Source organism: Gopherus evgoodei, chromosome 11 (assembly GCF_007399415.2).
Source record: "Gopherus evgoodei ecotype Sinaloan lineage chromosome 11, rGopEvg1_v1.p, whole genome shotgun sequence".
Taxonomy (NCBI): Eukaryota; Metazoa; Chordata; order Testudines; family Testudinidae; genus Gopherus; species Gopherus evgoodei.
The window spans coordinates 62,813,712-62,831,360 of NC_044332.1; the positions used below are offsets into that span (position 1 = coordinate 62,813,712).

Consider the following 17,649-nt stretch of genomic DNA (forward strand, 5'->3'; position numbering starts at 1 on the left):
AACTTCTGCTATGTTTGTGGTGAAGTGACTTTTGCATCACAAAAGCGCAGGATAACCACTATGGTTAAGAGAGCTATCACCTTTATTTTGGCTGCAAAATTGGAGATCAAGACAAGAGGTGGGCCCCACACATATGCTGCAACACTTGGGCAACAAATCTTGGCCAGTGGTTGAACAGGAAAAGGAAATCTATGCCTTTTGCAGTGCCAATGATTTGGAGAGAGCCAACAGAAAATACCAGCAATTGTTACTTCTGCATGGTGCCTCCAGTTGGGAAAGGTATGTGAAAGAAGAAAAAGTGGACTGTGCATTATCCAAACATTCCATCAGCTATACGCCCAGTACCCCACAGAGAAGGACTGCCGGTTCCTGATGCACCAGAATCATTCTCACTTGAGTCAGACGAGGAAGAGGATGAAACTTCTGGTCCTGAATCATCAATGTCACAGGACCCACATTTTCTCCCATCCTCCTCCTCTGAACCACACCTCATAACATAAGGTGAACTGAATGACCTTGTTCAGGGATTGGAACTACCCAAGAGTAAGGCAGAGCTTGTTGCTCAGATTATCAGCAGTGGAATCTCCTGGCAGCTATCAGGGCAAATGAGCCCATAACTGCTTGCAGACTATTGCTGGACAGTGACAAGAGAGGCTTCCATTTAATGAATACAGAGACAAGCCAAGAAGCGCCGAGTAGACACTGAATAGGACTAAACTATGTACATAATAGTTTTTTGCCTTTTGTTTCATAATCAATTTTATTTATATAACCCTTTTGCTGATTTTTAAAGTGTTACATAAACAGGACAGGTGAAATATTATCATGTAAAGCAACCATAAACACATGAAAAGACCTAGGTTTACAGTTTATGATTAAAACTCTACTATCTACACAATATACATAGACATAAAATGTAAAAACTTAAATATCTTAGAAACAGTAGCCAATCAGTTGTTTTAATTGTCATATTTGAATTCAGCACATCAAAATACATAATAAATATCACATTTTATCTCTGAAGCAGACGACTTCTCAAAAATTGTAGACCAGTGTAATCTGCTCACATGTTGTAAATTGCAAGATTGATGCCTACATATTTAAATGAATCTTCCTTTACACTTGTCTGTACATTTTACGTGATGTTACTTGGACTATCTAATCTTATTAGTACATTTTAATTTCTTAAATAGAAATGTAAATTAAATGTATGTTTTGATAAAAGATAACAGTAAATATGTTGGACTGGATCTCGAGATACGCCACTTGAGTCCAAAGTGAAATGACGACAATTTAAAATCATTCCAAGAATGTATTATATCCCTGCACTGCAGTTCAAATGTGACCTTTTGGACAATGAAGTATACTTCTGCAATGCCATAAATATTAGAAATTGTTGGTCAGCTAGCATAGAAATAGTATGGAAATATAAAATTACCAACTGACTTCGAACTATAGTATATCATTTTTCTCTGGGCTTGTGTATATGGAGAAGTTGACTGGCAGAACTGTAGAGTACTGCTAAATCTGTGCTGGAATAACTCCCCATGTGGACACTTTATTCTGGAATAAAAGTGTTTCTGCTTTGGAATTACAGGCAGTCCTCATCTTTACCACATTTGAGTTACGACACTTCTGCATTGACACCCTGATTCGACTTATGATTATAGGTTTTGAGTTTGTGATGCTCGATCCTGCAGTGGAGTAGATTGCAGTTCTGAGTTACAACGTTCCGATTTACAATGCAATTGTAAGGAACCAATTGTGTTTTAAGTCCGAGGACTGCTTGTATTCCACTGTAGCACTGCCATTCAACTTCATCGTGTAGTCAAGCCCATTAATACAGAGCCAATAAAGTCTTTTAATAAATGAATTGCAACTGATCTAAGTTGTGCCAAGACACTGATCCTTAAAAGGAGGGAACTCTCTTGTCTCATTTCTAAAAGTTTGCGGTGTTGATCTGGCAGAAGTTGAGCATCTTATTTTACAAGATTAATGACCACACTGAAGAATTTCATGTGAGCTAGGAAGAATTTATCTCCTTTATAAAGGAGTAGTATAATACTTAAGGTTTCTGGAAAGGGCTCAAGGTGTCGAGTTGCATTGCAAACCAAGGACTTTGGTTTTATTAAGTGTTTGGGGTTTTTATTGCTTGTCCATAGTATGTTATTTGCCTGTGTAGTTTTGTGTCCTTATTTTAAAATCAGTAAAGATAACAATTAAAAAAGAGATTTTGGTTTCTTCATTTTTCTGTCTTCACTGGGTAAGGAGGGTTCCTAATCGATCTACAGAATTGTGACATTACACTGCTCAATAGTACAATATCAGGGTAAATCATCATTGATGAATTAATAAGACTGAACAACTGAGCCTTAACATCCTTAGTGTTTTTTCTTGGGATTAAGAAGAATTGCAGAGTCAGTTTTTAAAAAATGGGAACACAAGAGTATCTGTGCAGTTCTCTTGTTTGTGTATGCAGTTGTGCAAGCAAACCAGGCTAGAAGAAATCTAGATACCTGTTTGAGTGCACAATTACTGCAGCTTCACATACACAACATGCAATTATGGGTATTTTTGGCACCCACAGTTGCCCAGTCTATACTTGCAATTGTATGGCTCAAAAGAAGCAGCTGCAAAATTGTGTATGCAAGGAAGCCAGCTTGTACCCTTTGAAAACTTAGCCAGAAAAGATTTCAAATCATTTTAACAACGTAAATTAACATTACGGTCCCAGTCCTGCAATCAGACTGACAGTGGTGGACAACTCCAAGACTGAGCCCTGGTTTTGTAACACTATGGTGTGTGGAGAAGTAGTGATATACTTATTTCATAAATGAGGAAACTGAGGACCTAGTGATTTACCAAGACCACAGATGATCTCTAGAACACTGAAGTCCCTGGACCAGATTATTGACTGACTGAGCTCTTTAAACATCATTGTTTCTTCCTATGGTGCTTGTGGGGCACCCCTACCTCAAGGCTCGTTGTAAAGTCTCTGTCTTTTTCTGGGTGAAGGTAATAATATGAAGAAAATCCTTCTTAAAACTCTTTATGATTGTGGAAACACTTTCAATAGCTAAAAACACTTAATATTTAGCAAAGAAAATCTCTATTTTGGAAAAAAAAAAGTTTAACTCATATGACATTCTGGGGTGCAGTGGAGACCGGCCAGGAGCTGTGTCACCAATTGCACTGCAACTTGGGGTAACTCCCAGTGCTTTGCTGCTGTAACTTCCAATCTAAGCTACTCACAAACAAGCCAAGTAGCATGCAGGTCATACTCTGAGTGTCTGTGTATTGCCCCAGCCCTGTTCTGGCACTCTGACCCCAGGAGCCTATCAACAAACACTGGCCACTTTCTGGCTTGCAGCAACCTTGGTTACTACTTGCAGGGTGACCCCAGTACATATTCAGTCCTGGATTTCCCCCCAGAAACATATGTTCTGCACTGGCCAGCCCTCTGCTGGACAATCCAGATATATTAGGTCAATTTTCCCTCTAGGGGTATCAACATACAACAGTCTGTTATCTTAAATGGAGTTACCCAAACAATTCACAACACTGGATTAAAGAATATAACAAGTTCTTTTACCTACAAAGAGATTTTAAGTGAGTACAAATGATGAGGCATTATAGTCAGAAAGGTTACAAGAAAAATAAAGATAAACTGCTTTCTAAACTTAAACTAGACTTGGTTTAAGGTGAAGTCCCTTATCACATTTCCAGTAACATTGCTGACCAAACTCTCAGGCCAGGATCTGCTCCCCAAGTCCAATAGCTGTTTCCTTTGTCTGCTTAGGAGACAAGAGAGAGACGGGTAGGGAAAGAGAACTTGGGGTGGTTTTGTCCCTCACTTTTATAGTTAAGTCACTCTTTGAAATGCATTTTTCTGAGGCTTACCTCTAGTTAAAGTTCATTCCCACTATGAGGACAGAGACAAGGAGAGTGGTGGTGAAAGAGGTTTCATACTGTTGTTTGCTAAGAGGCAGATCTGTTTGTTCCTGGTCCCCTTCCATGCCAAAGAATGGCCACTTGATAGTGGATGGCCCATCAGCTTTTATGGCACCTGGTTAGAGGTGTTAACTTGTCCTTGTCTTTGAGAAACATGTTTATGCACTCCCCAGACTTCTCTGGTAAACACAGTTCAGTCATGGTTTCAAGTTATGTTCATAACCTTACATATACATATACATTTGCTATGATATTATTGACCAGTATGTTGTTAGTTTTTTAAAGATACCTTACAAGGCATATTCTGTACAAAGATTATTAAGATAGCGTGTAGTGTGTGAATACAGGGGTGCATTCCTCTTTTGCCATTTAAGGCGGGAAGGGAGCTTGTGATTAGGTGAAAGAAGAGGCACTGACATTTAGGGCTAGAGTGCAAATTTGAGATATTTTCTTTCCCATAATCAGTGGGGGGATTTATAGCTCTCTTCACTGGGGAGCAATTATAAATTGAAATCCTGTTATTCAAATGTATATTTAAAGCTCAGCTTTGTACTTTCTCTGCTAGCCATCTAAGCTCTGTTAGAGGGTTTACACTTCATATCTTGCTGTTGTAAAAGAAAATCCCTGTAATATATTGTGCTGTATTCTTTCAGCTTGCATAATTGGGTTTGGCAGCTTATTTTGGTTCTGAAGCAGCTTGCCTGCCATCTAATTAAAATCTGGGTAAACTGGTCTGTCTTCTGAATTGAAGAGTATGATTCCAAAGTCTGTAAAGACGACTAATTATTTTCAACCACCAAAGCATTCTGGCTCAAATCATCCCCATTTTATTTATTCCTAAAGTCATTAAAATGCTTAGCGAGCCAACATGTAATATGAAGCTAAATGTCATGAAAGTGAATTTCCTCTGGTCCTTTCTTAGTGAGTTGTGTTTCACTCTGTGTGTTCCTCAAAACATTGTGGAGAAATGTAAATTTAACTCGGCGCATTTTTCATCACAGTGTCCAAACAGCTGTCAGCCTTTGTGTCGTAGGGACCACTGTTACATTAATCCATCAACAGCAAAGGACTCAATTGTGGCATTAGCCACTAGCTAGTGAAAGAGGTGGTGAGGAACTGCACTATTCCAAGGGTGGAGAGAAACCCGTCATTCCCAGAGCTCCAAGGCAAATGGGGGAAGCATGCTTGCTGTACAATCCCAATGGATGGTGCAGCATGTTTCCTCCTCTGTGCCTGGCTGCTTCTGCTGGTGGTGGTGGATCATGCTGCACTGCCTATGGGCTCTAGGAGGAACAGCTATTATGGCTGTCCCTTTCACTGGAGCTTCTTGTGCTCTCTGATCCACCTTGTGCACCTATGCAGAAACCAGCCACAGTTAGACTCAAAGCTAGGTAGTGAACTTGGATTTCCAAGTCACAAATACCTGTTATTCAAGGAGATGTATTGGGCAAAAGCATCTCAGCCTTTAGTCTACCTTAAGCTCTCTTGACAGATTTCCTACTGGAACTAGTGGGATTTTTGCATAAAATTGAGGGAAGAAAGAGCTCATCACATAAGAATCAAACTGGAAGATTAAGTGCAGTATCAGTCTATCTATGACATATCCTCTGTTGAGGGCCATATCATGATTGCACTTTTATGATGCAGGTAGCGGGTCTGTAATAGATTTTTTTTGCAGTTATTCTGAGTGCTTTAACTTTTGGATATCCCAACTGAGACACCATAAAGAGCAGGGTGCAGGTATTCAGCACTTTCTGAAAATCAGACCCTTTCAGGTATCCCAAGCTGGGTGTGCAAAAAGTGAGGCACCCAAAATAAAATCACTAGTCAGCTTTGACAGTGTTGACCAATACACATATCACTCCCACTACAATTGTTCTGAAGAGGTAACAATGGCCTCAGCAATCTGAAAATGAGCTTGTGGCAAAGAACTTAGAACATGCTAGTGAAAAGAGCAGTAATAGGTTTGCATTAGCCACATCAAATATTAAGACCATTCATTTTCAGTAATATAACCTTACATGTTACATACAAACATTATAAATTAAACTTCAAAACACAATAAGTTTTTAGCATTTATGATCTATTTCAGCACTTAGTGAAATACGCAAGTAGTAGTGAATTTCATTGTCAAATAGAGAACTTGCTTTGATTTTCAGAAAATTTTGAAATGCTCCAGGATTGACGACATGACACTTAACAGCTGCTAGGCTATGGGAATGCCTTAAAGAATATGCAGAACATTCCTAATTACACTTCCAGGAAACTGCTCTCATTTGAGAGATGAACAATTAAGAATTCTTCTTGTATTTCACTAAGGTTTGTAACTGGGTACCATTTAAATTTTTGAAATGTACCATTCACAGTAGCTAAAGTTTGTATTAATTAATAAATGTTAGAAAAGTGCTTTGAACATGCAAAACATCATAAAAGTGCAAATTATTGTTTTAACTGTTAAACTTGCTGTGGTATTTGTGTTATTCTCTCTTTTAAATATAAGGAATACTCCAGTAAAAGCAAACAGTGCAGAAATGGCAGGATTTTATTTATACCTACCATTATTCATTGCCCTATGACAACCTTTTGAGATATACTAGTTTGTTTATGGTAAAAAATATTTCCCACTAATATACAACCTAAGGGTCTCAAGTTACTTTATATATGGGGAAATAGAGTCAAAGAAATATTAAAGGAGTTGTCAAAGGTTATACAGGTAGTCAATATAATAAGTGGGAATGGAACGCAACTGTCCTGGCTCCTAATCCACTTTTCTAATTACTATATTGCACTCTCTCTTCTGAGGCAGCATGTGCTAGTGGCTTAATGCATGGCATTAGGAGTCAGGAAACTTGTCACTTATTCTTAATTATGGTACTGACACTGGCAATGGTCTTGCCGCATCACTCAACATCTGTTCCTCATTTTCTTTATCTATAAAATGAGGAGCATAGTTATAATTATTTAAGATATTTTTTTAAAGCACCTGCCAAAATTCTTGGCAAACTTTGAAATATACACAACTAAAGAATAAATATCAATAAAAAAAAGACTAGCTGATACTCCTCAAAGTGAATCACATCTCTCGAAATGTAGAGTCCTCATTGAATCAAGCCCTTCATAAATATAACATCTAGCTTCAGATGATTCCATATTTCTCACGCTGCTCTATCTAAAAATGACAGCAAAATAGAAGTGACCTTGTCACCTGAAGGTCATCACAACCAAGCTTTGTCAGAACAAAGGGTCTGTATCCAATTCTGAGGACCCTTCACAGAGAACACCATGCCACAGTATTCTATCTTTAAACCAGAGGGGATGTTAGCTTGAGTGCTCCACTGAGCAGTATTGCTACAGTAACATTGGGGAGTATCTCTTTCAGTACTCTAGGGTTAAAGACAAAGACTTCTTTGATCACAAGTTTATATATTAAAGCTCATATGCTTGTCTAATAAAAGGCATCTCAATACTTGACATGTTCATATTTGTTTTTAATTACAAAGGTGTCTGTATAACCATGGGCTCAGTGGAATGATGTATATGGATTGTAACCATGCATACTGAGAAATTATGAATTTTACATTCAAGAGCCTAATTCAGTAAAGCACTTAAGCACACACTTAATGTTGACATCAATGAGACTTGAGCCTGTGTTTAAGGGTTTTGTTGAATCTGTATCTAAACTCTTACATAGAAGAGATACTCAACAATTATGATAACTTTAAATAACTCTAGGAGACATCCAGCCTCAGTAGACTTACTCCAGAGCTAAATTTGGCCTCATGTTATTTAAAGAACTTTATCTGGGGTACAACATTGTCAAAATATTAGCATAATGAAATCTGGAATCTACAGACTATAGTGATGTGAGTATTTGAAATTCATAGTTGTACAGATTGAAAGAATGCTAGCTGGGTAGGTTGGACACCAGATGCCTTCTAATAATGACAAAAATTTCTCTTAATATGTCTGTGTGTTCTTCACTAGCTTTCCAGAACCAAAACAAAGTACATACTACAAAAGGCAGGTTTTTATTATACTCAGACAAATGTGGTAAAAGACATTTGTGGTAAAAGGTTGAATATATGCTGTCTTGATTTACACCCAATATACTCTTTTTAGTCAATCAGGACACATAGGATATAAATCATGGCAGAACTTGGCTCCCTGTATATACACTTGTAGAAAAACGTCATTGTTACAGTTGCATGGGTTTGAGAGACTCTGTAGCTGTAGAATCAAGCAATGACAGGCTCATTACCGGCACTACAGAAGTCTCTCTCTCTTTTTTTATATCACTGAGATGTCTAGTATTATGTTGACAGTTTGATAATTAGTTTTTAGAACACTGGAAAATAATTGTAATTTTTTAAAAGTATGTAGTCCTTCTAACAGAACAGTGGATACCTTATTTAAATTCTTTGTGTCTATAGTACCGCATATAAATAATAATTAACCACTCACGGCGCATTTAAACAATAAGCCACGTTAGGATAATAGGAACAATGCCCTCCTGCCTCAAGAAGTCTGGAACTCAAGGGCCTAGATGGAGATACCTGTAGGTAATGGCACTGAGACGATATGTGTGATGTTTCTGTTGCATCAAAAACCCTTTTTCAACCTAGATTGTCATCACAGACACAATGTTTTTCTGCATCTGCTCTATTTAAGGATCATAAAAAGCAAAATACCATACATTCCTCTCTGCGACACAAGAGGCTGCCATTGTAGTATATGAAAGGAGGATTTGGTTCACACATTGGATAAATGATCCACCATTGGTACGGACTGCAGAGCCTGCCCTAAAAAAATTAAGTCACAGGCACTTCCAGTGCTGCTGGGATTCTGCAACAGCTGCATCTGGAGCTAGAGTTTCAGTGCACAATCCCATTAGGAGCAAAAGAAGACTTTCTTTAATAGCATGCTGGGCTGAAACGTCATTGCCCTGACATGTCTGGCTAAGTCAAGGGACCCTATCTCCTGAGTACACCAGGTCAAACTCTGCTGTTATTTAGACCTGTGCATTCAAAATCATTGAGGTTGTCCCAGTGTAACTGAGAAGAGAGATGGACTATCTGTTATACACCTTTGTATGTTTTACTCTTCAAAATGGATGCACACATAGTTAACCTAACTGGTCATCTGTTCTCAATGCACGATCAGGGTCCAAGTGTCATTAAAAGAATTAGAGAGCCTTTCTCCAGTAGGGGGAAAACCCAGCTATCTTGTCTTTCAGGAAACAGACTACACTGGAGCTTTGTCAGTAATTTCTTGCATTTCTGATTAGTGTGTACATAAGCACTGTATAAATGTCATATTAAGCAGATGCAGCTCTTTCATTAGTTTTATTGGCCATCTCATTCAAGAAAAACTGGCTCTGAGATGCAGACCATGTTCATCCCTGTACAAGTTATTAGGGCTATTGATTCTCTCACTCAAATTGTTGCACATGCCTAATATACAAACATCCATTACTCTGGGCCCGGTTCTGTTATCTTGTAAAGAATCAACTTCAGTCCATGTGTTCCTATATCATGAAAAGAAAAAAACGGACAGATGGAAAATAATAGTAATAATGTTATCTTGTAGAGCACCCCCATCACTATGAGGCTGGTGTGCTGAACAACAGAGTATGTAATAGAGTGCGTCTCTCCTAAAACACAAATATAAAAAGAAGTGATGGGGATCCTATGTCAAAATTGGAAAGAAAGATATTAAAAAGGAAGGTAATATATACAAGTCCAACTGTGTTTTTTCTGGAAACACCTTTGGGGGTAAAAATGCTTTAAGATTTTATTTTAAAAGTAATGAAGAACGAAATGAGATTACAAGAAGGAGAGACATTTCACACCATAGTGCACACTGTGGCAAACTATGATTGCCTGCATACTTCAAACGCAGTGGAGGGAACTTAAAAAGCAAGTAGTGGATGAGTGCACATAACCATCAGGAAGAGAATCAAGGAGTGAAGGGGAAATTGCTGTAGGCAGATCTCCCCCATCCTGCATGGCAGGAGGAAATCAGCCACCTCTCTGATACCATCCTCCTATGTCCCCAGATCTTATGGAAGTCTGTCCAAGAGGGCTGGGTGCATGATACTTTGATTGTCCCACTCCTAGCCTCCTGGAATATTTGTGCTAAAAATAACAGCCCTAAGCTGACTGATTTTGTGTGAAGCTCCTCCTTATGAGGGAACCTCACAGAAGAGGGGAAGGGGCAGCTGCTGGTGCTGGATTCTCTGGCTATGCAGTTCAATAGGATCTGTGTTGCCAGGGAAAAGGTGGGCTTAAAGGGAACCAGAATCAATATGGATGCACAAGGCCTCTATGAGAATCACCTTGTGTCTCCAGTGGATCCTGTGTGATCTGTGGGGCTGGGGAGCTGAACTGTTTTTTTCCAGGGTAAATGGGATTGGAAGGGGAAAGAACCTTGCTCTGCTCATGGTAGAATTTGTAGGAAACTCCAGACGACTTTGCTCAGCACCCCTGTAGAGGGGGAGGGCAGTGGAAGGGCAAAATCTAGTCCATAGCTTGGCAAACTATGAATAGATTGTGCTGTACAGGTTCTTTGGTGGCGACAATGACAGATTTGTGGTTTACTGCACTATCTCTATTTTTACTTTCTCGCTGCTTACACATTCAGCAAACAAGCATCAGACAAACGCATTAAGATGTGGTGCTGGTGAAGGACTATCTCATATCGATGCTAAATGGAAGCTTCCCCCATCTTGAGATAGTGTCCACTCTGCATGGTTCTGCAGGGTTTTTAACATATCTGCCCTGTTATTTTCTTAGTGCTCATCTCCTGGTGAAAATCAGTAGAGTTGTGGTTCCCCATTAATGGGCTGTCCTAGACTAGTTGGGCATGTGGTTAGACAGGCGTTGCAGAGGAGCAGAGTTGGGGGGGTAAGGGAAGCTGGATGACTTTACATCCACGCCTACAATTCTGTAAGCATGCTCCTGTGGCATGAAAGCTGCAGTTGTGCTCTGGTGCAAGGGGTCAGAGATGACCCAGCCAGCAGTCCATTGCAAAACACATCTGACAGGCACTGCACTAGATGTTTATTTATGACTTTCCTCCTCATTGCACGGATCAGGACCCATCATCTAATCTGTGCCATTTTATGGAATGGGAGTCCTATGGCTACCTTTGCTGGAGCTACAGCATGGAAATGCAAAAGTTCTCATTCCTGCCATAGCCACTAAACTCTCTCACATGCATTTTAACTAAGCAATGATGATTTATTAGCTGAGCTTTATTGGTCACATTACTTATCAGCTAGCGGTATTAGTAGGCCTGAGGCAAAGCTGAGGGTGCTTTAGCTCTAATTGATTGTTTGGCTGGAAAGAATGACAAATGGGCCTTTATTGCTGTTAGAAAACCAATAAGTAATTAAAGAAAATAAAAAAATATTTTTCAGCTGTTTTAAATGTTGATTGCTACTTTTATTATTCTGGCATTCCACACTGCAGCTGCATTTTAGCACCTCAGGGTCTGCCAAGATCTGGAAGTATATCAATCTGTCTCCAGCAGAAAAGCAAGGGGAGCTTTTAACACTGTCATCCCTGAGCTAATGTTTGTTTTCATTTGCTTATGGTTTCATGTTTCTAAAGTGACGTGTTGCTGAAGTTTGATGGAGTTGTGTCTGTAAGCATGCATGCACAAGTGGGCAGGCGCACACCTACACACACTCGCTCTCTCTCTTCAGCTTCCAGCCACTTGCCACCTCTTGCCACTTCCAGCCACACCTCTCTGTGTACAATACCACACTGCAGTTAGGATCATTTGATATGCTTGAATTGACAGCTCCCTGCTTTAACTTGAAGATGCAGACATGAGAGCCTGGATTTGATATCCTTCAAAACACGCTACAAGACTTACAAGACTTACCTGTTTCCTGTATGGATTGACAGGACATCCAGGGATAAATGAAATAGAGGCCATTTTGGATCAAGGAAGGTTGTCAGGAGGTCTACTTTTAACATTTGTGTAAGATCCAAATTATTAAGAATTTTTCTTAAGTGCTAAGTATTTTATTTTATTTTATTCCATACTATATCTTTGTTATGTGCCTAGAGCTTGGTACAACTGGACAAAACTGAAATTAATACAAAGAGCTATAGTGGGAACCCTCCCACAGCTGTCCACTTCTTCCTCAATCAATTTTCCACCCTCTATAGCAGACTAAAACCTCTATTTATTCTTCTCCTACCTCCAGCAAGCCTCAGGACAATTCCCTTCTTACCTTAGATACACCGTAAAGTTGTACCCAGGGCCTGGTCTAGGAATGAGACAAGCCAGTTATCTGGGGGAGAGGTTTGCCCTTTTCTAAGCTGTGAAAATGACTACAGACTATGACTGCGGACTATTCACAAGCATAGCTCACAACAAGTTCACTGGATATTCATGCAGCAAGATAAGAAGACCCATTAGAGTTAATGGTAATTAGGAGTGTAAATTCCTGCCCATGGGTCTGGGGATAATAGTAAATTTGTCCCTCTGTTTAGGTTTATTGTTAATGTTAACTAGAAAGAATAAAGGAACTTTCTTTTAACATAGGACCTATACTGCTGCCCTTTCTCCTGTTAATTTGTATTGACCTACTCTGCAAATAGGAATCAATGGTGCTAATTAGTGGGAGTAAGCATGGCAGAATCAGGCCCATAGAAATTAGCATACTGGTCTGCAGGAAGTACAATATAGAGTTTATTTATAGTATAACTAATAAATAACAATGATACAGTTCTTCATATTTATGTACTCCATTTCATCCAGAAAGATCCCAGAAACATTTTATAAACTACAGACTAGAAGGGTCACTTAACACTGAAATGCAGCAGATATTTTTTTTGTCAGTTAGGGTTGTCAGGCATCTAGTTTTTGAAATGCTTGGTTAAAAAGGAATCTCTGGGCTGTTAAAAGTGTGGCTGGCCGCAGTGCCGGGGGGGCAGGCAGGCTCTGCGCCTGGCTCAGCATGGCTCCTGGGAAGTGGCAGGGAACCATGGTCAATGCAAGCTGCAGGGGTCATGCCTGCGTGTGGGGTAGCACACGAAGTCCCCTGGCCACCCCTCTGCCTAGAAGCCAGAAGCACACGTTGCCGCTTCCCAGGAGCTGCCTGAGGTCAGTGCCGCCTGAAGCCCTCACCCCAAACCCCCTCCTGTGCCCCAACCCTCTGCCCCAGCTCAGAACCTTCTCACACACCCCACACCCCTGCCCTAGCTCTAAGCCCCCTCTTACACACTGAACCCTTCGGTCATAGCCCAGAGCCCGCTCCTGCACCCCAAGCCCATAATCCCCAGCCCCACCACAGAGCCTGCACCTCCAGCTGAAGCCCTCACCCCCGCCCCCGTACCCCAACCCCCTGCCACAGCAAGTGAGCGAGGGTGTGGGAGAGTGAGTGACGGGGGGGGGATGGAGTGAGCAGGGTCGGGGCCTTGTAGAAGGGGTGGGCCAGGAGCAGGCCTTGGAAGGGGCGGGGAAGAGGGGTGGGGCAAGGGTGTTCGATTTTCTGCAGTTAGAAAGTTGGCAACCCTACTGTCAGTGTCCAACAGTTTCTACATCAGAAAGTGAGGAAACGCCACTGCAGACTGAATGGAGACATGCAGACTATAAATACCTAAATTACAATGTGGACAGGATACAAGGGTTAGCGGACACACCTATGCTTGAAACAGCATCATGGGATCTTTAAAGGCTGTTGGTGATCAGAACTAGATCTGGTCTAAAATTTTCTGAAAAAAGTTTTCCACAGGAAAATACTGATTCAATGGAATTGACACTTTTCACAGGGATCCGTCAACTTTTGATGGAAACTTACCTGCCTGATTTTCTACTAGTCTCCCCACCAACCAGGTAGCTGGTGGATGGGTTGTCCAGCTTTCTGAGTTCCCTAGCTACCCAGGAGCTGGGTGGCTGGGGACTCCTGGACTCCTCAGACCGCCCAGGGAGCAGGGCAACTAGTTTCCCGCTTGGCCAGCTCTCTGGCTCCCTGCGTGGCTTGTTAGATTCCTGGCGCCATGGTTTTTCTGCCAACAAGCTCGTCCAGCAGCCAGGGAGCCAGATGGGAAGCTAGCTTACCAGCCAGCCCAGAAATTTTGGAAAAATTCTATTTTGGTCCTTGCAAAATGGATATTTTGCCAAAATTTCTGTATTTTGGGCTTTTCATTCTGATTTGGAACTAAAACAAAATTCAAATGCAAAAGTTTCTATGGGACAGAAATTCTGGTTCCTGCACAGCTTTGGTTAGAACCTCATCTGAAAGGCAGCACTTCTAGCAGCATAGTGCCCCTGAATGTCATGCTTGGGCATTGGCCCAGTACCATCTTGGAAGAAAGAAGGCCGCTTACTGGCTCACCACACCAATCCCTATAGCATGTGTGCCTTCCCCTATGTCTTTGTATGCGAACTGAAAGAAGCACAGCCCATTCCTGCAAGCTGGTTTTGCAGCTAAGTAATGCTCGAACTTGTTTTCTAACTTGTTATTTTTTTCTTCTTTTCAAAGTGCAACTCTCCTCTTAGATGAAAGAAAATATCCAAGAGACATTTTAAATTATGCTAAATAATATTTTCTTTCTTTTAGCTGTCTCCATAATGAGGTATAGTGCATCATCATTTGGATTTGCTGTAAGTAATCTTACAATTTAAATATGTTTCACAGTGAGATGTTATGTTGCATGCTGTTTTTGAACTCTCACCACAATTTTTCTTAGCTAAGGAGTGCATCCAGGTAAAAGAAAATCGGTGACTAACCAGAAAGATCATTCTTTAAAGTTGATCATAGAAGTAATATGTAAAAGTGTTAGGGTGGTCTGCTTTCAGTTCCTAGCAGACAAAGGCATTCGTATCAATGCTAAAATCTTATGCTGATGGACGCTATAGAACAAGCTAAGAGGAAGAGATATTACAAACCAGGACCAATTTTCCATTGCAAGGCCCTGCAGCATATTCATCCCCCATGCAGGCGTAGATCTGAGATCCCAACGTCATTTGTGAAATCCTGTTCCAATCAAAGGGCTGGTCTACACTTGGGGGTGTGGGGGTTCCGAACTAAGATATGCAACTTCAGCTACGCAAATAGCAAGTATCTTAGATCGCCTTACCTGGCTTTCCTCATGGCGGGGAGTTGACTACCGCGGCGCCCCCATCGACTGTGCTTACCTCGCCTGCCGAGGTGGAATACAGGTGTCTATTACCGGATTGATTATCGTGTCTAGATGAGACGCGATAAATCGATCCCTGATACATCGAACACTACCCGCTGATCCGGCGGGTAGTATAGATGTACCCAAAGTCAATGTCAAAACTCCCATTGACTTCACTGGGGCCAGGATGTCATCTTTGGTCTCTAAAAATCGCTGCTATTTTTCAATTTGCAGTTGAACACTAATATATTCTCAGCAGAGATTAACTGTAGAGAAAACATTCCTAATTAAATGAAAAAACTTGAAAGTCAAACATTTTGTATTTTATTGTGAACTTGAAAGTGGGGCTGTTTCTGTGAAAAATTTGAGTTGGGTGTGTGAATTATTCTGGGCATAGAGTAGAAAGATCAATTAACTCACCACTAAAATGCAGTATATACATTGTCAGTGTCCAGGAGTTTCTACATCAGAAAGTGAGGAAATGCTTAATGGGCCATTATTGAGCTGAGATGGCACTGTATCAAAAACCTGTAAAAAAAAATTCATGTTTTTAAGTGCTGTGAATGTGAAGATTTTGCCTAAGATGTGGCGTAAAATGAAATTAGATGAAATTCCTTTGCAAAGTTCTGTTAAACAAAAATTGTGAATTTGTAGGACAAGTCACTGAAAGACAGTTGCCCTTTTTCTTTTAGACATTGTACGAGAAATATATTAGTATTGTAAATATTGTGGTGACCACATTATTGCAAGAATTTTTTTTTTAGCCAAGTAACTCTGCATGCTGGTGGATTATAAACAAAGCTCTTTCCATGATTGACTGTCTGAAGTCTGATAGACACTGTTGTGTAATGATACACAGTAAATAAAGTAAAGATCATTTAAATGAATGTAAATCCTGCTTTCATTAAAATGATTTAGTTGGAGCTGCTTTGTGCCCCACAGCATGATTACAGATGCATTGCTTTAACTACAGTACACCTTAATAACCCACAAAAGGAATTGACTCCGTATCCTTTTCAGTTTGATGCTATCCTGGATGTTTTGTCATCGGTGATAGTTCTGTGGCGTTACAACAATGCAGCCGCTGTACATTCGGCACACAGGGAATACATGTAAGTAAATGTACCCGTTTTTCACTCTGACAGAAGACTGCAGAGCCTTTGTGATGAAGCTGTGATGTTATGGCGGTGACAAGAACAAAAATTGTAAGATGCCAATAAATTTTCATTTTATTTTCATTCAGTTTATGGTCACAAACTTGCAGCTTTAACTCAAACCAACCTCCCGCCATGAAAATGGTTCCACATCATCATTTCATTTAAGATGCTAAGGGTTCTATATGTTTCTCTTTGAAGGATCATGTGAGATGATCTGTAATTGCAACCAGCATTGAATGTGCAAATCTTTTGTTTCCCATCTTAACTCATTATTCACACTAGGATGAGTTTCCAGTATTTGATGCTTGTGTTTTACTTGTTTTTCACCATCACAAAACTGGGATCTGACTTTTTAGGTGCTGAGCACCCTCAACTCTCATTAACATCATTAGGAGTTGAGGTTGCATAACCCCTGATGGGATTGGGCCCAGGTTAGCCAAATGATAGGTGGATAACTATGTAATCTAACTACTGTACCCCATGCAAACACACGTGCAAACTGTTTTTTAGCAGCACCTACTGCTGATGTAATGATTAAGTGTTTTTCATCATCTACATGTAATTTAAACAAAAAATTAGCACCTGCATATTTGCAGTAGCTAGTTGTAAGGATTTGAAGTGTACATATGTAATGGTTCTGGCACGACCAATATGGACACAATTCCTTTCTCCAATCTGCAGTGCACCCAGTCACAGTGATGATCCCCACTGTGTCTTCTGCACTGGCTGACAATGTGGAATTCCCATCATCAATGCATGTGACAATTGCAGAAGATTTAGTAAAAATTAGCAAAGTAATTATGGTTTGACACAGCACATCAGCGAGAATTTCACCCTATGGACTAATTATAGTGCACATTTCTTTCAAAGTTAGGCTAACTTCATATTTAGGCATCTAAACAAGTATTGACCAGTGTTCTTTAAATGCACAAACTACAGTTTCTGTGACAGGCTACCAGAGCAAAAAGGAAGCTCTAAAGTCTACACTGACTTTTTGCAACTAAAGATCATGAAGGGCTGCAGTACTTATTCATAAAAATAAACTAGGATTGAATTTGGCTTAATGTCAACAGAGCGACAGAAAACATTTTTCACACACAATATTCTGGAGAGGGAAATGATGATTTGAAAATGGGAGAAAATTATTGGGTTCTTTTGCCAGAGCATTTTGTGTGTGTGTATATTTTGGCTCTTCTTCCTCCCTTTCGCAAAGGCCTCAGCCTATAAAAAGTGATGAAAATTTAAACCCAGCTTCAGTGGGCCTTAGATAAATCTCAGTTATCCTCTTTGGATCCCATTGGGCTTTTGAGGGCCTCAGAAGCTCCTTAGCCAAACACAGCATAGGATACTAGATCAAAACACTGAGCTCTCCAGTTGAAAAGCCTTATAAAAGTTTTGTCTTG

General features: G+C 40.2%; 1 protein-coding gene across 1 annotated transcript in view; it reads left to right on the forward strand.

Annotated features, from left to right (window-relative positions):
- TMEM163 (transmembrane protein 163) overlaps nucleotides 1–17,649 on the forward strand; it is a 171,518-nt gene that overhangs the window by 72,109 nt on the left and 81,760 nt on the right. Inside the window, exons 3-4 of the mRNA XM_030580880.1 lie at nucleotides 14,528–14,571; nucleotides 16,110–16,201. Of these exons, the coding sequence (XP_030436740.1) occupies nucleotides 14,528–14,571; nucleotides 16,110–16,201 (136 nt within the window). The remainder of the gene's footprint in view (nucleotides 1–14,527; nucleotides 14,572–16,109; nucleotides 16,202–17,649) is intronic.